The sequence below is a fragment of the Colias eurytheme genome, chromosome 20 (assembly GCF_061535395.1).
Source record: "Colias eurytheme isolate Ceu_HAF_F1 chromosome 20, ilColEury1 Martin Lab GWU primary, whole genome shotgun sequence".
Lineage (NCBI taxonomy): Eukaryota > Metazoa > Arthropoda > Insecta > Lepidoptera > Pieridae > Colias > Colias eurytheme.
The window spans coordinates 9,023,072-9,045,417 of NC_142999.1; the positions used below are offsets into that span (position 1 = coordinate 9,023,072).

The 22,346-nt window shown below is 35.6% G+C and overlaps 5 protein-coding genes across 5 annotated transcripts; all 5 read right to left on the reverse strand.

Moving 5' to 3' along the window:
- Nucleotides 1-690: 690 nt before the first annotated feature.
- Nucleotides 691-1,480, reverse strand: LOC149899843 (trypsin, alkaline B-like). Its single transcript, XM_090113837.1, has 2 exons — nt 1,238-1,480; nt 691-999 (listed from the first exon to the last, which is right to left on the reverse strand). The coding sequence occupies exons 1-2, from the start codon at nt 1,475-1,477 to the stop codon at nt 697-699; spliced, it is 543 nt and encodes a 180-aa protein (XP_089969963.1). The 5' UTR covers nt 1,478-1,480; the 3' UTR covers nt 691-696.
- Nucleotides 1,481-5,235: 3,755 nt separating this feature from the next.
- Nucleotides 5,236-6,986, reverse strand: LOC149899844 (trypsin, alkaline B-like). Its single transcript, XM_090114014.1, has 4 exons — nt 6,947-6,986; nt 6,582-6,768; nt 5,866-6,121; nt 5,236-5,588 (listed from the first exon to the last, which is right to left on the reverse strand). Exons 1-4 carry the CDS (start codon nt 6,984-6,986, stop codon nt 5,283-5,285), a joined length of 789 nt encoding a protein of 262 aa, XP_089970140.1. The 3' UTR covers nt 5,236-5,282.
- A 2,699-nt stretch (nt 6,987-9,685) lies between these two features.
- LOC149899845 (trypsin, alkaline B-like) lies at nt 9,686-11,979 on the reverse strand. The gene is made up of 4 exons (XM_090114015.1): nt 11,934-11,979; nt 11,097-11,283; nt 10,245-10,500; nt 9,686-10,024 (listed from the first exon to the last, which is right to left on the reverse strand). The coding sequence occupies exons 1-4, from the start codon at nt 11,977-11,979 to the stop codon at nt 9,722-9,724; spliced, it is 792 nt and encodes a 263-aa protein (XP_089970141.1). The 3' UTR covers nt 9,686-9,721.
- A 1,912-nt stretch (nt 11,980-13,891) lies between these two features.
- LOC149899846 (trypsin, alkaline B-like) lies at nt 13,892-16,544 on the reverse strand. The gene is made up of 4 exons (XM_090114016.1): nt 16,499-16,544; nt 16,128-16,314; nt 15,590-15,845; nt 13,892-14,194 (listed from the first exon to the last, which is right to left on the reverse strand). The coding sequence occupies exons 1-4, from the start codon at nt 16,542-16,544 to the stop codon at nt 13,892-13,894; spliced, it is 792 nt and encodes a 263-aa protein (XP_089970142.1).
- Nucleotides 16,545-19,170: 2,626 nt separating this feature from the next.
- LOC149899847 (trypsin, alkaline C-like) lies at nt 19,171-21,728 on the reverse strand. The gene is made up of 4 exons (XM_090114074.1): nt 21,678-21,728; nt 20,736-20,919; nt 20,115-20,370; nt 19,171-19,530 (listed from the first exon to the last, which is right to left on the reverse strand). Exons 1-4 carry the CDS (start codon nt 21,715-21,717, stop codon nt 19,228-19,230), a joined length of 783 nt encoding a protein of 260 aa, XP_089970200.1. The 5' UTR covers nt 21,718-21,728; the 3' UTR covers nt 19,171-19,227.
- Between the last annotated feature and the right edge of the window lie 618 nt (nt 21,729-22,346).

Genomic DNA, 22,346 nt, shown 5'->3' on the forward strand with positions numbered 1-22,346 from the left:
TCAGCAGAATCAGAAGCAGCTACAAATTATGCTTCAGTGGTAAAGACTTCAATAGTCATTTGCTTCTGACTGGAGCATGTTATTGGGCCCCCATTGAAAAAAATATGTATCTCGAGGTAGAATTTTTAGTGTATTATCTCTTGCTCAATCTAAGTCAGAATATTCTATGAAAGCAGGAGCTCTCACTATATAAACAATACATAAATCTTTAGCAGCAATCAAATATCTTACTACACGTATAGCAGAATTCACATGTTGTCTTTTATGAAAGTTTACTATAAAACTTATGTCTCGCCGTGAAATTGAACATAAAAATAAAAGATAACCTATTAATTTTCTATAAAAAAGCGACTTTATCATAGACATTTTTTTTAATTATTACATTTACATCAGTCGGAGTTTTAACAAGATCACAATCATACAAAATATTATTATATTTTCTGATGAATGACAATGAAATTCTTCATTTGAAATTTGGAAATATACCTTTTACCTGTCTGTATCGCTGTAAATAATACATTATTTTCCAACATTCAATAAACTTTTTTTGCTTACAGGTCATTTTCCTTTGGCTACTTAAAATTCCAGGTAAACTGACACTTAGCGAGATTAAAATGAAACAAAGTAGTTCATTTCAAAGTAGTGATACCGCTTTATTTAGCAAAAATTTTCAATCAACAGGGTCAGGATTTTTAATTACCGAGCATTAGCGATAATCCAATCAGAGAAAGCAGCGACAGAAGCGCTGACACCAGGGTGATAAGGATCACCGCAGTTATTTCCAAAGGACGAGATACCAATTATGACGTCATCGGCGTACAGCGGACCGCCGGAGTCTCCTTGACAAGCATCACGACCACCCACGTCGAGAATTCCAGCACAGATCATGTTGTCAGTGATTGATGATGATACACCGTCTCCATAACGCCTTGCACATACTTCTCTGTTTATCGTGTAAATTTTTACATGCTGAAGAATGTATGATGACGGCCCATTAGTCTGAAATAGGATGTTATCTTTTGAACTCAAATTCAAAACAATACATTCGCGTAAACTTTTCTTACTACCAGCGATTCGGAATGACAATTCTACCGGGAAGAATCGGGAAGGAATTCAATAGTTACTTTATACAAAGAAACTTTGCGCATACGACACAATTAAAAATAATTTAAAATTAACTATCAAAACTATTAATGTATCATGTACTTAATGCTTGTGAAAGCCAATGTATACGCACGTAGATACCACCCCAACCAGCATGCACAACAGGATAATTGTCTGGCACAACAAAGCCCTGGCTGACAATTGTACCCTTTTGGATATACGGCGAGTACACCACAGGAGTGAGCAGTTTCATGACACTAATATCAGCGTCGTGGACAATCGCTACGCCGTAGTCGGGATGATTGCGCACTAAGTCTATGTAGTGCACGCTTCCACCAGTCATACGGTAAGTGGAACCTGCTCGTATACGCATGAACTCCACTCTATCACTGCAATAGACCAATCCATTAAGTTTTTTTTTAAAACACTAATTAGATGTAATTTTCTTTAAGGAGACCACAAGACCTATAAGACGCATGCAGACGTTTATACAACGAACATGATAGATCACCTATCTACAACATTTCAACGGTCGCAGCTAGCTCTGTGTGTGTGTAACACAGGGTCACACGCACACATGCGTCGGTGTATGTTCAGAAATAATAATATGCGATGTACTAAACAAATTTTGATTGTATTGAAAAAAATGAACTACAAATTTTGTTGAAGAATAATAATTTGACTATAAATCAGATTGATTGCCTTTATTATTATTATTAGCACGGTTTTTAATTGGACAGAAATATTAAGACTTAAGAGGTATCTTTGTCATTATTTTCTATCTACTTTGATAATGGATTGATAATATTATATTAACATTATCATGTTATCAACCCATTATCAAAGTTGAATTTTAAATTTCCTAAAACGTATCTACAAGCATATCTTTTTTACTGCAGTCGATCGAGGAAGAGCCACTAGACATGCTTTTTGTCCAGTGGCCCTTAAATAAGGTATTATAGGTATATGCTGTGAATGTTTGAATTAAAAAAATAATAATTACTTTTCGACGAAACAATGTGCAGCTGTAAGAACCCAGTAAGTAGTTAAGATGTTAGCCGCACAATCCTGAGACCATGTTCCATAATAAGGGTTTAAATATTCCAATTGTACCAAAGATGGATAATTCTCAATGATTGTGTCTTCACCTCCGACAATACGTGTGTCTGGAGTTTCAGACTGAGAAGTTGCTGCAAACAAAAATATTATATTATTTAGGTTTATTACTCTTTCACGAAAATATTACTGGCCATATTTTAATGATTTACAGTGATATTTACGGTTTTACATCAGACTAATTAGACATTAGCTATAGAAATTCTGGATCTTCTGGGTTCGTCCACGGGGTAAGCGAAAATTAAAATAACTGTTTACCTGCGAGGAGCAGCACGCCCAGAAGCGGCAAGTACGACATCGTCATTGTTTTAGTTATCAAATTTGAGTTTCTTTACTTAAATATGATTCACAAGATAAACAATCGTCCACTATCTTTAATTACGGCGAATTTTGATTAAATAAAAATGTTGTCTTCGTGCATATCAAATGTTGTAAATGGTATATTAGGCTGGTTTTGTTTTTTCAAGGATTTCAAGGATTTTAAGTCAGGCATCGCCACTTATGTGAGCCTATCAGTAGCAATATAATTTTCCGTTCTTCATAGATTATTGTTTCAAGCCAGTTCATTGTTTTGTTTATTATTCACAATAAGTTAATCTGTTAATGTTCAATAATTTACAATGAGCAAATCTACGATATGGCCACAACATATATAAGCTGACTTATGAGTTGGATATTAGCGTCTTGCAAAAATATTTTTAGTAAACATTTAGTAAAACGAGTTTTTAATTACCTCTTTCTTTATTCTTTTCTTTGCTGTTGATACAATTGTGTTTTTTTACTTGTTTGAGGGTAATAAATAAAATGTATAGTTGTCTGACTGATAGTATATCACAAATTTTATAGAAATATGTCGTTGCAAACCGGCGTGGTTTTTGGTACATGATTTTCAGAAGTCACCTTGGCATACGCTTTGTAGACTTGACTCTTTAGCTCCCCCAAGATAGGGATACAATACGCTAGGATATATTGTACTAACGACTTGTATATTTGATTCGTAAGCTTATATGAAATTATATGTCTAAAGAAGTAAAAATCCAGTATATCGTTCATATTATTGTAATTCATGTGTGTTTTTTTCGAGTTCAATTTATAAAAAAAATAGTTATTTGCAATTTCTTCATATTTTGTATTTAGAACGGATTCGCGGATACAAACGTATGTAACGCCATGGAATAGAAACTGCTAACGCTAATTATTGACATAAGCTCATGACATTTTGGTAATGGTTCGGTCACACTACCAACGACGAAGACGACCACGACCAAAATTCCCATCTTGCCGAAATTTGTTCAAAATCAATATTTTAAATCTCCCGTCATTCAGGTACTCGGAAATAAAAAAATTCGAGCTCAATTAATAAAAAAAATAGGGTTTTTGTGATTTTCGCCGAGACGGTAAGTATATCATACAATCACCTGAACCAAAATTGTAGATCATCTAATTATCTATAAAAAAGGTTAAATACATTTTTTTTCTAGGAGCCACCGTTACTATGAAAAACCTGTTTGTTTATCCATTGATCTCAAAAAAATGTTTTCCAATCACCAATACGACAGGAAATTCTTAAATTTCATTTTTAATTGTGTTTTGCAACAATTTTATTTTATAGCGACTGGATGAAAATTTTGTTCGTGTCGTCGTTATCGTTGGTAGGTGACCGAATCCTTAGGCAAAACATCATACGCTTATGTCAATTTCTATCGATAGCGTATTCTATTCCTTGGCGTTTTGACGTTCGTCTCGGCCAGCAGATTATACTATGAGAATTTGACATCCATTCTGAACCATCAGTCCGTCAGTCAACCGGTTAGACGATAATTCTCCCGTCATTCTGAGCAGACTGATGGACTGAACTGACGCCAGACTGAGCGTGTAACCTATAACTTAGAGCATTCATCATTTTTTCTATTCTTTATAAATTTATATTCATAAAGCATTTGAATGTCATAAAATCAAAAATATCAAATTCAACAAAAAGGTCGTGTTCCATCGTTACAATATTGTATTCATTGAAAAATGTTTCGTATTGGTCGAGATGGTCGTTAACCATCTCAACAGATGGCGCGCGGTGTGTCCCTTAGATACATAAAACTGAAAGAATAGAATAAATTCGATCGCTCTGGCGGATCACGAGTGGCTGAGTTGAGCGCTGAGACAAACGTCAAAACGAAAAGGAATAGAATTCGCTAGCGATACCAATTGTCATAAGCGTATGAAATTTCGCTAAGGATTAATTGTTCACCCTACCAACGACGAAGACGACCACAAACATAATTTTCATCCAGTCGCAATTTAACAAAATTCTGAAAAACACACTTAAAAAAAAATATTAAAATTTTCTGTCGTTCTGGTTATTGGAATTCTTTTTTGCGAATAATGAATGAAAACATAGATTTTTCGTAGAAACGGTGGCTCCTAGAAAAAAATGTATTGGAAGTTTTTTATAGATAATTTTATGATCTACAATTTTGGTCCCAGGTGATTCTATGATTAACTTATCGTCTCGGCAAAAATCGCAAAAAACCTATTTTTTTATTAATTGACCTAGAAATTTTTTTCTTTCCGAGTAAGTACCATTATGACGGGAAATTTTAATATTTTATTTTGAACGAATTTTGTCTGGATGGGAATTTTGGTCGTTGTCATCGTAGTCGTTGTAGTGTAGTCGTTGTAGTCGTATAAGTGTGACCGAACCATAACTAAAATGTCATGAGCTTATGTCAATAATTAGCGATAGCAGTTTCTATTCCTTAGCATTTATTCTATTCTCTGCCATTAGTCTCGACCTGAGGTCAGGCATGCGCCCCTGATTGGCGTGAAAGGATGCGGAAATTCGAGTCCCGCCTCATGACTGAATTTTTTCTAATCTTTATAAATTTATATTTAAGAAGGACAGTTATTATTTTAACCTATATGTATGTATTTATGTACGTATTTATATGTTTTTTTTACTTTCAGGTAAACTAACACTTAGCGAGATTAAAATGAAACAAATCAGTTCTATATTGATACCTCTTTATTTAGCAAGAATTTTCAATCAACAGGATCAGGATGTTTAATTACCGAGCATTAGCGATAATCCAATCAGAGAAAGACGCGACAGAAGCGCTTACACCAGGGTAATAAGGATCACCACAGTTTCTTCCAAAGGACACTATACCAATTATGACGCCATCAGCGTACAGCGGACCGCCGGAGTCTCCTTGGCAAGCGTCACGACCACCCACGTCGAGGATTCCAGCACAGATCATATTGTCAGTGATTGATGATGATTCACCGTCTCTTTGATAACGCCTTGCACACACTTCTCTGTTTATCGTGTAAAGGCTTACATGTTGAAGAGTGAATGGTGCCGGCCCATTAGTCTGAAATAGGAATTTATCTTTTGAACTCAAATTCAAAACAATTCATTCGCGTAAACTTTTTTTATTACCAGCGATTCGGATTGACAATTCTACCGGGAAGAATCGGAAAGGAATTAAATAGTAGCAAAGTTACTCATGCAAGGCATGAAGTAACTTTGCGCATACGACACAAATAAAAAATAATTTAAAATTAACTATCAGCTGTGATCAGCACTATTAATGTATCATAATATATAGTTACTTAATGCTTGTGAAAGCCAATGAAATGTGTACTCACGTAGATATCACCCCAACCAGCGTGCACAACAGGATAATTGTCTGGCACAACAAAGCCCTGGCGGGCAATTGTACCCTTTTGGATATACGGCGAGTAGACCACAGGAGTGAGCAGTTTCATGACGCTAATATCAGCGTCGTGGCCAATCGCTACGCCGTAGTCGGGATGATTGCGCACTAAGTCTATGTAGTGCACGCTTCCACCAGTCATACGGTAAGTGGAACCTGCTCGTATACGCATGGACTCCACTCTATGACTGTAATAGACAATTTCATTAATATAACAATTTAAGCTTTTTATGTCCTTACTTTTAAAACAATTTCACAATTTAATTTAATACTAAATACCTACTTTATACTATAAAAGTTTAAATCTACACGAAGAATAATTTAACAATAAATCAGATTGATTTCCTTTATAATAGCATGGTTAATGGTTATTAAGCGTTAACAGAAATGTAGATGTATCTTCGTCATTTTTTCTATCTACTCTGATGATGGGTTGATATTACCATAGAAGATAGAAGCATTATGATATCAACTCATTGTCAAAGTAGAGTATAAAATATCCTAAAACATAATATCTACAAGCATAACTTATTAACTGCGGTAGATCGAGGAAGGCATTATGACATACTTTTTGTCCAGTGGCCCTGAACGAAATAAGATATTTTACGTACATGCTGTGACAGTTTGAAATTAAATAATAATAATTACTGATGGGCGAAGCAATGTGCAGCTGTAAGAATCCAGTAAGTAGTTAAGATGTTAGCTGCACAGTCCTGATTCCAATTTCCATAAGAGGGGTCAAAATATTCCAATTGTACCAAAGATGGATATTTCTCAATGATTGTGTCTTCACCTCCGACAATACGAGTGTCTGGAGTTTCAGATTGAGAAATTGCTGCAAACAAAAATATTTTCTTTAGGTTTATTATTCTTTCTAAAAAAAAATACTCGACGAATGTTGATGATTTTACATTAATATTTACGGTTATATATTAGACTCATGAGAATTAAACCACGTGGCACAGACACTGCTACAGTATATTATAATTAGGAAAATAAAAATAACTATTTACCTGCTAGGAGCAGCACACCCAGAAGCGGTAAGTACGACATCTTCATGGTTTTAGTTATTAAATTTGATTTTTTTTTTATTTAAATATGATTCAGATGAGATATGCAACCGTCCACTATCTATAATTACGACGAATTTGTATTATATAAAAATATTATCTATATGCATATCAAATATTATAAATGATTCATTAGACTGGTTATTAGGGTGAACCTCACACTTTGTTGTCCGTTTGTCTGTCAACGCATTGAGGTATCAAGCTGAAATTTATATGGAATACTCAAACCTACGGTCTCTTCAAGCTATGAAAAAGCAAAACTTATAAGCCCACGCAATCAAAAGATACAGCCGTTTATGTTGCAAATTATCGCAAATTGCAACATTCACATGGGAATCAAAACGTTCATTGTACTTTCAGGCCTAGACATCTGCTATGAAAAGATTTTGATAAATTTTACCCCCTAAGGTATAAAGTAGTGGATGAAAGTTTGTAATTGTGTTCGTAATTTCTGGATTGTATAATGTATATAAGCTAAGTTAGCTGGATATTGACTTTTTGCAAAAACATTTTTAGTACAATGAGTTTTAATTACCTTCTTATTTCTACTTTTGAATCATTATATTATGGTGTTAATAAAATGTATTCTTAGTTGTCTGACTGGTTGTATATCGCAAAGTTTATGGAGATCTGTCGTTGGAAACCGTAGTTGCCCAAATATTAAGGCGGTCTAAATGAAGTCATCCTGATTGATCACCGCTTAGGATGGCATTAACATGACTATATGAACAAAAAAATAGATTAAAATGCATATCTGGGGGCACGGTAGTGCCCCCGCCAAGACAAGCCAAGCGAGGCGCACGGGCACTACCTACCTTTTCTCGAAGCGCTTCGACGTTTTTTTGAACCCTCATAACTTGGGTTTGGATTATGCTAGATCAACAAAATTTTCGGGATATATTGTCAATAGCGGACTTATTGAACATATTAAGTTTTAATTACATTAGCTTTTATACTTCAGATTTTATTTATATCTAAAAAACGCTAATTTCGTCACTGACTCACTGATGATCATCAAAATTCTTAAGGTATTTCCTAATGTCCTAGAAAGCTGAAATTTTGTATGTAAGCTAGTATTAGCACACAAACAACAAAAAAATTATAAAACTTGTAACTTTCATCCCCCAACCCCTTAAACTAGGGGATGGGAGTTTGTATGAGACCTGTAATTTTAAATTAAATTTTGATGACGCTAGAGGTCTAATCTAATAATCTATAACTTGGTTCCCCTAGATATATATATGTATAGGTACTCCTTGTTAAAAAAAAAATTGTTACAAACAACCTACAAAAAGAAATGAAATCCCACCAAAAACATTTTCATGTAAAATGTTGCCAAGACGAGCCCATATGACTCGCACTGTAAAAAAGTTATCAGATCTCATGTAGAGCCAAGCTTCTAACACTACACGCCCTAACTCTACAAGGCCTAACTTCACAAACTCTACACCTTAGTCAAAATATGTGGCTTGGCCGTTCGTTACTACAAGAACTATTGTATAACACAAAAGTAATGAACAGTGAATTAATTTTTCACCTTACGCCGATGTGAATGTAGCGAAATGGCCAAGCCATATATTTTGACTAACGTGTAGAGTTTGTGAAGTTAGGCCTTGTAGAGTTAGGGCGTGTAGTGTTAGAAGCTTGGCTCTACATGAGATCTGATAACTTTTTTACAGTGCGAGTCATATGGGCTCGTCTTGGCAACATTTTACATGAAAATGTTTTTGGTGGGATTATTATTACAGGATATTTAAGATTATAAGGTTTTATTTTTTTTTTTTTGTAATTGAGAAGCATTTGTTTTTTTAATATGCAAAAGGATTCATATAATCCAATCGGAAAGTTGGAAATACCCTACAAAAAAATACTGAAATCCATAAATTCTAACTAAATACTATCGCCGTATAATCTGCGTATGTGTAGACTTTGTGTATGTGTGTATTCCATTTACAATACTTAAATTGGTCTGACAGGCGCGGTCCCAGCGTGACATTTTGGGGGGGTCACACAGCTGGAAAGGTATGCATCCCCCCCCCAATCGTACTCGCCAAATATAGTATTCAATAGAAGTGATAAGCAAAAACTTGAGTAAATTTCTATACATTTTTTACTTATTTTTAAATTTTACAAAGAAAAACCGGGCAAGTGCGAGTCGGAAGCCGTTAGCTGCAAATTTTCGCTAATTTCGACATTTGCAAGGGATTAAAAACAGGTTTAAACAGAACTTTAGATGTGCGAGTGACTCCGATTCGCACTTAGCTAGTTTTTTTTATATTGTACACATATTGTACAACAGTATAAGATTTTTTTTCTATTTTATCGAGTACGATTTTGGGGGGGGTCATGTCCCCCGTGACCACCCCCCTGGGACCGCGCCTATTTGGTCAGTTAATTTATATACACTAAAAAGAGAGTTGGTCTGAAAACTGTTTCCCTGTGGTACACCACAGGTAACGCCTCTATCGTTGCTTATATAATTTTCTATTTTTACTCATTGTGAGCGCTGCGCTCTGTTAAATAACTTTCCACTCAATTAAAAGATGTACCACGGAAGCCTGTTTGCTGCACCTTATGATAGTACAATATTTTATTTTTTAAATAACGATGTTTACGGTAACGGTAACTTTAAGCAACTTTAAAAATCATAATGAAACAATTTAGTTTGATATTTATACGTCTTTATTCATCAAGAATTCGTCAAGCAACTGGATCTAATTATCGAGCATTCGCGACAATCCAATCAGAGAAAGCAGCGACAGAAGCACTGACACCAGGGTGATAAGGATCACCGCAGTTATTTCCAAAGGACGAGATACCAATTATGACGTCATCGGCGTACAGCGGACCGCCGGAGTCTCCTTGACAAGCATCACGACCACCCACGTCGAGAATTCCAGCACAGATCATGTTGTCAGTGATTGATGATGATACACCGTCTCCATAACGCCTTGCACATACTTCTCTGTTTATCGTGTAAATTTTAACATGTTGAAGAATGTATGATGACGGCCCATTAGTCTGAAATAGAATTTTATCTTTTGAAATCAAATTCAAAACAATTCATTCGCGTAAACTTTTTTTACTACCAGTGATTCTGAATGACAATTCTACCGGGAAGAATCGTGAAGGAATTCAATAGTTACTCTATACAAAAAAACTTCGCGCATACGACACAATTGAAAATAATTCAAAATTAGCTATCAAAACTATTAATGTATGAAAGCCAATGTATACTCACGTAGATACCACCCCAACCAGCATGCACAACAGGATAATTGTCTGGCACAACAAAGCCCTGGCTGACAATTGTACCCTTTTGGATATACGGCGAGTACACCACAGGAGTGAGCAGTTTCATGACACTAATATCAGCGTCGTGGACAATCGCTACGCCGTAGTCGGGATGATTGCGCACTAAGTCTATGTAGTGCACGCTGCCACCAGTCATACGGTAAGTGGAACCTGCTCGTATACGCATGAACTCCACTCTATCACTGCAATAGACCAATCCATTAAGTTTTTTAAAACACTAATTAGATGTAATTTTCTTTAAGGAGACCACAAGACCTATAAGACGCATGCAGACGTTTATACAACGAACATGATTATCACCTATCTACAACATTTCGACGGTCGCAGCTAGCTCTGTCGGTACACAGGGTCACACGCACACATGCGTCGGTGTATGCTCAGAAATAATAATATGCGATGTACTAAACAAATTTTGATTGTATTGAAAAAAAATGAACCACAAATTTTGTTGAAGAATAATTGGACTATAAATCAGATTGATTGCCCTTATTATTATCATTAGCACGGTTTTTAATCGGACAGAAATGTTAAGAGGTATCTCTGTCATTATTTTCTATCTACTTTGATAATGGGTTGATAATATTATATTAACATTATCATGTTATCAACACATTATCAAAGTTGAATTTTAAATTTCCTAAAACATATCTACAAGCATATCTTTTTTACTGCAGTCGATCGAGGAAGAGCCACTGGACATGCTTTTTGTCCAGTGGCCCTTAAATAAGGTATTATAGGTATATGCTGTGAATGTTTGAATTAAAAAAATAATAATTACTTTTCGACGAAACAATGTGCGGCTGTAAGAACCCAGTAAGTAGTTAAGATGTTAGCCGCACAATCCTGAGACCATGTTCCATAATAAGGGTTTAAATATTCCAATTGTACCAAAGATGGATATTTCTCAATGATTGTGTCTTCACCTCCGACAATACGAGTGTCTGGAGTTTCAGACTGAGAAGTTGCTGCAAACAAAAATATTATATTATTGCACGCCTCATAAGCGAAGCGTTGAGGTGGGTACTACTGTCACTTCGCGCAAAACATCTGATTTTTCAAACTTAAAATGTCTTTATGTATCATACATTGCACTTGTAAGATAATACATACACACACATATTAAGAAAAAACACTATTTTTAACGTTCATGATATTTTTGATGTCATTTTTGTTATTTAAACTAGTTAAAAAACAGTTTAAAAAAGTTCTGTCTTGGACGTCCGTGTGTCTGTATGTGCGGATCCTTTTTCTTGTTAACACGATAGCGACCGAAATACTTTACTAATCGAGTCTTTTTTTTCTCTTACGCTTGAGTATGCTCAGGAATAGAACCCTTTCATTTTTCAGGGTCTGATTCGATGTGGTTTAATTGTTATTAAATAAACAAAAATAATAATTAATAAATATTTATTAAAAAAAATTATGAGGCGTGCACTTTTGGATTTTCCAAATTATTTAGGTTTATTACTCTTTCACGAAAATATTACTAGCCATATTTTAATGATTTACAGTGATATTTACGGTTTTACATCAGACTAATTAGACAATAGCTATAGAAATTCTGGATCTTCTGGGTTCGTCCACGGGGTAAGCGAAAATTAAAATAACTGTTTACCTGCGAGGAGCAGCAAGCCCAGAAGCGGCAAGTACGACATCGTCATTGTTTTAGTTATCAAATTTGAGTTTCTTTACTTAAATATGATTCACAAGATAAACAATCGTCCACTATCTTTAATTACGGCGAATTTTGATTAAATAAAAATGTTGTCTTCATGCATATCAAATGTTGTAAATGGTATATTAGGCTGGTTTTGTTTTTTCAAGGATTTCAAGGATTTAAACTCAGGCATCGCCACTTATGTGAGCCAATCGGTAGCAATATAATTTTCCGTTCTTCATAGATTATTGTTTCAAGCCAGTTCATTGTTTTGTTTATTATTCACAATAAGTTAATCTGTTAATGTTCAACATATATAAGCTGACTTATGAGTTGGATATTAGCGTCTTGCAAAAATATTTTTAGTAAAACGAGTTTTTAATTACCTCTTTCTTTATTCTTTTCTTTGCTGTTGATACAATTGTGTTTTTTTACGTGTTTGAGGGTAATAAATAAAATGTTCAGAAGTCACCTTGGCATACGCTTTGTAGACTTGACTCTTTAGCTCCCCCAAGATAGGGATACAATACGCTAGGATATATTGTACTAACGACTTGTATATTTGATTCGTAAGCTTATGTGAAATTATATTATGTCTAAAGAAGTAAAAATCCAGATGAGTTTACGTATATCGTTCATATTATTGTAGTTCATGTGTGTCTTTTTCGAGTTCAATTAATAAAAAAATAGTTATTTGCAATTTCTTCATATTTTGCATTTAGAACGGATTCGCGGATTCTATTCTTTAGCGTTTCTGCGATTTGTCTAGAGGCCCTGATTATACTATGAGAATTTGACATCCATTCTGAACCATCAGTCCGTCAGTCAACCGGTTAGACGATAATTCTCCCGTCATTCTGAGCAGACTGATGGACTGAACTGACGCCAGACTGAGCGTGTAACCTACACTACCTACCTACCTAACTTAGAGCATTCATCATTTTTTCTATTCTTTATAAATTTATATTCATAAAGCATTTGAATGCCATAAAATCAAAAATATCAAATTCAACCAAAAGGTCGTGTTCCATCGTTACGTAATATTGTATTCATTGAAAAATGTTTCGTATTGGTCGAGATGGTCGTTAACCATCTCAACAGATGGCGCGCGGTGTGTCCCTTAGATACATAAAACCATGGACGTATAAAAAAAGACGGACGGTATATCGCCTAAATATTGAGTGAAGCCTAGTAATGGCGGCGAAACATCCATGCGTGTGTGCCATGTTGCCATGGCAACAGCTGTGTTGATGACAATGGCGGCTGTATTTTTTTCTATAAATTTTGCCGTAATAATTTTGTCATTAAAACATAAAAGAAATAACTTGCTTCCCTGTGGAATGTAATCCCTTGTGTTTTGTTATTTAAAATTGTACTGTTGCGACACCATTTAACCACGCAAGACGGCATTTTAAATATTTTTTGTGAAACAGTGACGCAGTTAATCAGTCGGTAGTTCACGACGTAATGGCGGCCGACTAGCTTACTATGGTGAGAGTGTGTGAGTGTTTATTGTCTTTACGCGATCGCTAGCTTACTATGGTGGCTTCACGTTGTTTGTTCGTAATACGGCGTCCGTCTTTTTTTATACGTCCATGCATAAAACTGAAAGAATAGAATAAATTCGATCGCTCTGGCGGGTCACGAGTGGCTGAGTGGTCAGGCATGCGCCCCTAATTGGCGTGAAAGGATGCGGAAATTCGAGTCCCGCCTCATGACTGAATTTTTTCTAATCCTTATAAATTTATATTTAAGAAGGACAGTTATTATTTTAACCTATATGTATGTATTTATATGTTTATTGCTTTCAGGTAAACTGACACTTAGCGAGATGTGTTAAAATGAAACAAATCAGTTCTATATTGATACCTCTTTAATTAGCAAGAATTTTTAATCAACAGGATCAGGATGTTTAATTACCGAGCATTAGCGATAATCCAATCAGAGAAAGATGCGACAGAAGCGCTTACACCAGGGTGATAAGGATCACCACAGTTTCTTCCAAAGGACACTATACCAATTATGACACCATCAGCGTACAGCGGACCACCGGAGTCCCCTTGACAAGCATCACGACCACCCACGTCGAGGATTCCAGCACAGATCATGTTCTCAGTGATTGATGATGATACACCGTCTCCATAGCGCCTTGCACACACTTCTCTGTTTATCGTGTAAAGGCTTACATGTTGGAGAACGAATGGTGCCGGCCCATTAGTCTAAAATAGGAATTTATCTTTTGAACTCAAATTCAAAACAATTTATTCGCGTAAACTTTTTTTATTATCAGCGATTCGGATTGACAATTCTACCGGGAATAATCAGAAAGGAATTAAATAGTAGCAAATTGCGCATACGACACAATTAAAAATTACCTATCAGCTGTGATCAGTACAATTAATGTATCATAATATTATATAGTTACTTAACACGTTCGCTGCGAAACAGGGCTTGAAACACCCTGTCCGTGTCTCGTCGTTATAGCGGTAGGAAAAAACTTAAACTTCTCTGTCGTGCGGGAGGCATAACTTCCATCTGGTTCAGTGTAGGAAAGTGATATCTATATATCTGAGATGTGCTATTGATTCCTAGTTCAATGGTATACCGACCTTAATACCGGGTTTCTTAGACCTCGTGCCGCACTGAACAAATAAAAATTCTAACACAGTGCGGAACGAGGTTGCGAACACCTCGTACCACCGCGCACCTCGTACCGCACCCTAAGCTAGCTTCACGCAGTTAGTGTTGTGCAACGCATTCGAGACTATTTGTGGAACAACTTATTGAAGCTTTTACAAAGAAGGACTTGAATGTGGATACAGGTACCTAATTTTCAAACTACTCGTTATAATAAATATCGTTAATAGAAACGTGAATGTGACATGTTGAGTAACTTTCTTCAAATAGGTTGATAAAAATGATTACTATTAGTGTGTTTGTTCATTGAATCAACTAGCGGCAAATCCAAAACACCCGGCAATCGGCATCAAAATTTAACTCTTGCCCAAGTCAACAAGACAACAAACAAGGCACATCATCTCTTAAAGGGATCAAAGAAGAGGAGATGTGTAGGATGTTAAGAAAAACTCCGCATCTTCTTAACAAGTCGTGAGGCCGACAAAAAAAGTAAAGGAAATTCTCACAGAATGCACTGGTTGCAAACAATATTCTGGTTTGGCCTGTTTTAATAAAAAACATCCATAAGTTTGATAAATAAATACAATTGAATAAAATCGATATTTCTTTTCCCATCACTAAATTATATGAAAAACTGCTATTGTTCAGTGCGGTATGGGGTACATCAGACCCCACATTTTATTTTACCCATAGAATCTAAACTAACTAATCTAACCACGGGCGGCGGTAGATTTAAGTTAATGAACTCATTGTTAATAATAATCACGACAAAAGCCGCACACTTTGTCTTATTTGGCGCCAAAAAAAGGATTTTGGTCTCCTACGGGCGGTGGGGTTTAATATGCCTCGTGCCGCCACAATCTCTGGTATAGGACAAGGTTTAAAACGACCCGTAACGCAGTAATGGAAAGTACAGATATATCTGTGCCGCAGCGAACGTGTTAATGCTTGTGAAATCCAATGAAATGTGTACTCACGTAGATATCACCCCAACCAGCGTGCACAACAGGATAATTGTCTGGCACAACAAAGCCCTGGCGGGCAATTGTACCCTTTTGGATATACGGCGAGTACACCACAGGAGTGAGCAGTTTCATGACACTAATATCAGCGTCGTGGCCAATCGCTACGCCGTAGTCGGGATGATTGCGCACTAAGTCTATGTAGTGCACGCTTCCACCAGTCATACGGTAAGTGGAACCTGCTCGTATACGCATGGACTCCAATATATAACTGTAATAGACAATTTCATTACTATAACAATTTAAGCTTTTTATACCTACTTTATACAATAAAAGTTTAAATCTACACGAAAAATAATTTGACAATAAATCGGATTGATTGCCTTTATAATATCATGGTTAATGGTTATTAATCGTTAACAGAAATGTTTAGATGTATCTTTGTCATTTTTTCTATCTACTCTGATGATGGGTTGATATTACTATAGAAGATAGAAGCATTATGATATGAAATCATTGTCAAAGTAGAGTAGTAGTAGATAATAATAATTACTGATGGTCGTAGCAATGTGCAGCTGTAAGAATCCAGTAAGTAGATAGGATGTTAGCCGCACAATCCTGAGACCAAGTTCCATAATAAGGGTCAAAATATTCCAATTGTACCAAAGATGGATATTTCTCAATGATTGTGTCTTCACCTCCGACAATACGAGTGTCTGGAGTTTCAGACTGAGAAGTTGCTGCAAACAAAAATATATTATATAGGTTTATTACTCTTTCACGAAAATTTTACTGGCCATATTTTAATGATTTACAGTGATATTTTCGGTTTTACACCAGACTAATTATTATACATGAGCTATAGAAATTCTTGATCTTCTGGGTTCGTCCACGGGGTAAGCGAAAATTAAAATAACTGTTTACCTGCGAGGAGCAGCACGCCCAGAAGCGGCAAGTACGACATCGTCATTGTTTAGTTATCAAATATGAGTTTCTTTACTTAAATATGTTTCACAAGATAAACAATCGTCCACTATCTTTAATTACGACGAATTTTGATTAAATAAAAAATATTGTCTATATTATGCATATCAAATGTTGTAAATTGGTAATAAATAATGTACATATTAGGCTGGTTTTTTTTCAAAGATTTCAAGGATAGCTAAGTCAGGCATCGCCGCTTATGTGAGCCAATTAGAAAGGTTATTTTCCGTGTCTTCATAGTTTATTGTTTCTAGCCAGTTCATTTTTTGACGTGACAACATCTCATAATTCGATAGAGCCGGCTGCACGCACGAAAAAAACATGACTCATGCGGCGTTACCTCGCTCTGAGGCGTTCCATGTACGGCTTGAAGTGCAAGCGAGAGCGCGGAACGAGCGATAAAGAAGCAAAATCGGACGTTGCCACGTTCAACTATCGTCAGTAAACCAACTTTACAGACAACTATTTTTTTTTTATTTTGAACAAATTTTGGCTGGATGGGAATTTTGGTCGAGGTCGTCTTCGTCATTGTGATCGAACCATTACCAAAACGTCATAAGCTTATGTCAATTAGGAGCGATAGCGGATTCTATTCCTTTTCGTTTTGACGTTTGTCTCGGCCCTCTGATTGTACTATGAAAATTTGACATCCTTAGAGCATTAAGAGCAAACAAAAGAGCAATTTTTCCATACAAACGTAGTCCCCTGTTTCCTTCCTGGGTTGTGCCAGTAGAGCAATATATTTTGTACTATTTAATCTATGGTAACTTTAGCCATGTTTCCTTTTTGTCATATCTTAATTATTAAAAAAGATATGAATCTTTCAAAACGTAAGAAATAGGACAGATTTTCCGTTATGTTCCGTCTTCCATAGAACTAATTTTTGAAAATAATATAAAAAAATAATTTGGAAAATCCAAAAGTGCACGCCTCATAATTTTTTTTTAATAAATATTTATTAATTATTATTTTTGTTTATTTAATAACAATTAAACCACATCGAATCAGACCCTGAAAAATGAAAGGGTTCTATTCCTGAGCATACTCAAGCGTAAGAGAAAAAAAAAGACTCGATTAGTAAAGTATTTCGGTCGCTATCGTGTTAACAAGAAAAAGGATCCGCACATACAGACACACGGACGTCCAAGACAGAACTTTTTTAAACTGTTTTTTAACTAGTTTAAATAATATAATAACAAAAATGACATCAAAAATATCATGAACGTTAAAAATAGTGTTTTTTCTTAATATGTGTGTGTATGTATTATCTTACAAGTGCAATGTATGATACATAAAGACATTTTAAGTTTGAAAAATCATATGTTTTGCGCGAAGTGACACCTCAACGCTTCGCTTATGAGGCGTGCAAAAAGCAAACGTAGGAACATAGATAGCCTTTTCTCTACTAAATTATGAAAAAAAATAATTAAATCGGTCTAGTTTTGGAGGAGGAAACAGGGGACTACGGAACGTCGAATTTGCTTAATTTTCCTAGGTATTTTCGGCCCGAGCTGCAGTTGTCCCTGTCACGCTCTACGTTGGAAGCTTGAGGCATAGCGCGACAACAATAGATAATAGAAAAACCTAATTTTGAATTGAAATTTAAATGAAATGAAATTATGAAATTGAATATATTAATTCTAACACTCGTTTTGCTGGCTCAATAAATGCTTGACACTGCTAATCTCGCGCAATAGTCGCGCAGGTATCGCTCTGCTCACAGACATGTATCAAGATAATATAATATATTACTTAATATATGTCTGTGGCTCTGCTATTATAATTTTTGGTTTTTATGGCATTCAAATGCTGTATAAATATAAATTTATAAAGAATATAAATAATTCGATCGCTCTGGCTCTCACGGGTGGCCGAGTTGGTCTGGCATCCGCCCTGGATTGGCGTGAAAGGATGTATGATGATCATGTGTATGACAAATAAAATGTCGTTTGAAGCCCATTCATTGCCCGCTGCAGCTTTTTATGGATTGCATGACTAATAAAATAAAATATGGGTTTAAAAGGTGATGGTATATTACCTACTGTAGCTAAAAGCCGATTCATTATAATGAGAAAATTAAATCTAAATGGAATACGATCACGTCTATCCTTTATACGAACGGCATCAGTCTAGTCTTGTAACGCTACAAAATGGCGTATTTAGAAATACACATTGAACTAGTCATGGTCTAATGCGGGGACCAAATATTTTTTTCATTGTATTTTAACCTATTAATGTGCATCTTAAAGTAATGAATTTAATTAATTATTTATCTGTTTATCTATTGAACAAATAATACCTATCTATACTAATATTATAAAGAGGAAAAGTTTGTATGTATGGTTTTCACGCATAAACTACTGGACCGATTTTGATGAAATTTGGCACTGATAATCTTTAGACCCTGAGAAAGAACATAGGCTACCTTTTATTGCGAAATATGTACCACGGGCGAAGCCGGGGCGGACCGCTAGTTCATAATAAATTATTACAAACATTTAATAACCTTTGCTTTGCTTACTATACGGTAGATATTATTACTCTTGGTTCAAATACCAATAAGAAACACAACACACACCACTGTTTAGGAACATCATAATGAAACAATTGAGTTTGATATAAATTATACGTCTTTATTTAGCAAGAATTCCTCAAGTAACTTAATGTAATTATCGAGCATTCGCGACGATCCAATCTGAGTAAGCCGGGACAGAAGTGCTGATACGCGGATAATAAGAATCATTACAGTTATTTCCAAAGGACATGATGCCAACTAATATGTCACCAATGTACATCGGGCCACCAGTGTTCCAATTGCAAACGTCACGACCACCCACGTCGAGGACTCCAGCACAGATCATGTTCCTGGTGATCGATATTGGTGTAATGTGTGCGTAGCGCCGAGCACACTCTTGTCTGCTTACCGTGTAAACGGTTACATCTTGAAGAATGAATGATGACGGCCCGGCAGTCTGAAATACGAATTATTCTTTTGAACTCAAATTCAAAATAATTCATTGCAGTAGACATTTTTAAATACCAGCGATTCGGAATAACAATTCTACTGGCAAGGAATTAGATGGTTACTCTTTGCAAACTGACCTTGTGCCTACGGCACAATTAATTTTTGAAGTGAAAACTTCTTTAGCAGCGTTGAGCACTTTTTCTGTAATGGGTATAAAATCTTAAACTCGCGTCAGGACACATGACCTGATCGAAAAAGCGTAAGACGGATGGAGAGTAGACAGCTATCCCCTCTCTACTACGCGCGTTTTCACTTCTGCCGGCACTCCCGGAGTGCCGGCTGGTTCTTTTTTGAAGTGAAAACTTCTTTAGCGGCGTTGGGTATAAAATCTTAAACTCGCGTCAGGACACGTGACCTGATCGAAAAAGCGTAAGACGGATGGATATCAAACATGCTCAACGTTAATAATCAAGTTTTCACTTCTGCCGGCACGGCACTCCCGGAGTGCAACCCTTCTTTTTTTTAATTAATTATTTCACTATAAATGTATGACATGCTTCATTAATGGAAGTCAATAACATGTGTACTCACGGAGTTGCGACCCCATCCAGCGTGTACAACGGGGTAATTGTCTGGCACAACAATGCGCCGGCTGGCAATATTTGCCTTTTGGATGGACGGCGAGAACACCAGGGGATCGAGCAGTTTGATGACGGCGACGTCGGCGTCCCTAGGGGCAGCTTTGTAGTAGTCGGGGTGATTGCGTACTACGTCTACGTAATGCAAGCTGCCACCGAAACCATGGTCATTGGAACCTGCTCGTATACGCATATACTCCACTCTATCCCTGTAATAATCCAAGTTTACTTAACATTTATCATTGTATTAAAAAATAAACTACAAATTACTACTTTGCTTGAAGAACAATTTCACTGTAATTAAGATTGATTTTGTAATTAAGATCGATTGCCCTTATGAAATGAATCTCGTAATTTTCTTTTCTATAGTATAAAATTCACATGGTCAATTATCAAAGTAGCAGATTATATAATATCCTAAAATATGTTGCATGTATATTTTTTTAACTGAAGAAGATCGAAGAGGGCATTATAAAACGGGCTTATAAAACGGGCGGGTCCCTCAATTGTATGTTTTACGTATACCGGTATCTAGTGTTGAGTAACTGTATGAAATTAAAAAAATAATAATTACCGTCTGCCGAAACAATTTGCAGCTGTAAGTACCCAGTTAGTACTTAAGATGTTGCCCATGCATTTCTGCTCCCAAATTCTAGACATAGGGTCGTAATATTCAATTTGCACCAAAGATGGATATCTCTCGATAGTGGTATTTTGACCTCCGAAAATACGAGAGCTTGGAGCAGACTGAGAAATTGCTGTAAACAAGAAAACATAGTAATATAATTGAACTGTTATAAAGAAGTAACGTTTGTAAGATTGTGGGAGTAACCTCTGGATCTAGTGAACTGATTTTCAAAGAAATTTTACCAGAAGAAAGCTACATCTTTGTGGAGAATTTTTTTTTTCTAAACCAAGCAATGTCGGGTAAAGAGACATAAAATAATAAGATATATTTTAAAAAATGTGTAATTATCATATTATTTTCAGTATGAAATGAAATGAGTAAAATCATCAAAATAACATAACTACATATTATATAAACAGGCCTATTCTTGGTCCATTACAAAAAATACAACATAATACAAAAAAATCACAAGGATTGTCATCAGAAACAAGCTTACTTAATACTTATATTATAAACTAGATTTCAGCCCGCGGCTTCGCCCGCGATTTTAAAGAAAAACCCGCATAGTTCCCGTTCCTGTGGGATTTCCGGGATAAAAGTAGCCTGTGTCTTATTCTGAGTCTTCAGCTACCTACATACAAAATTTAATTGTAATTAGTTCTGTAGTTTTTACGTGAAAGAATAAGAAACATCAATCCGTCCATCCTCACAAACTTCGCATTCGTAATATTAGTAGGATGCGAAAGTTTGTTAGTATGTAGGTTCTTCACAAAAAACTACGGGACATACTTTGATGATTTCACAGTGACATAGTCTTGCCCGCGGGTTTGTCCACGGGTAATAACCGTGTAGCACATTCAAATTATGTGTATTAAAATAATTATTTACCTGCAAGGAGCAGCACGCCCAGAAGTGGCAAGTAAGGCATCTTCGTTGTTATAGTTATTAAACTTTAATAACCAATAAAGAAGATTTTCTTTATTTAAATAGGATTCACAAGATCACAATCGTTCACTATCTATAATTACGAAGAATTTTGATTAAATTAAAATATTGTCTCTACGATACGTGATGATAAATTAAGTTGTTTTTGAATGGATTTCAAGGATTTATCTATCCACGTGAAGCATCGCTGCTTGAGTTATACGATTTAAGATATTATTACTTGTATTAATAAGGCTTTTAAAAATTAAAAAAGAAGGCACAGATGTTAATCATTTAATTTAATTGATAGGAATTAAAACAGGTGCTTCCATTAATCAAATTTCGTCGTAATGTTTGATAGTGCACGATTGTACACCTGAATCCTATTAAGAATAGATAAAATCTAATTTATTACTGATTAAGATTTTAGGCTATCCTTTGTAAATAAATAAATAAATAAGATTGACAACCACAACAATGCAGATACCGTACAGTAGATCTACCATGAGTTTACGCACACGATACTCGCTAGCGATGGGAGAGTTCTAAAGGTGCGTCAATTACAATGGTTTTCCACAAGGTTCTATTTTAGGTTCCTTCTAGTTCTTGGTATATACCCAATGATCTACCTTA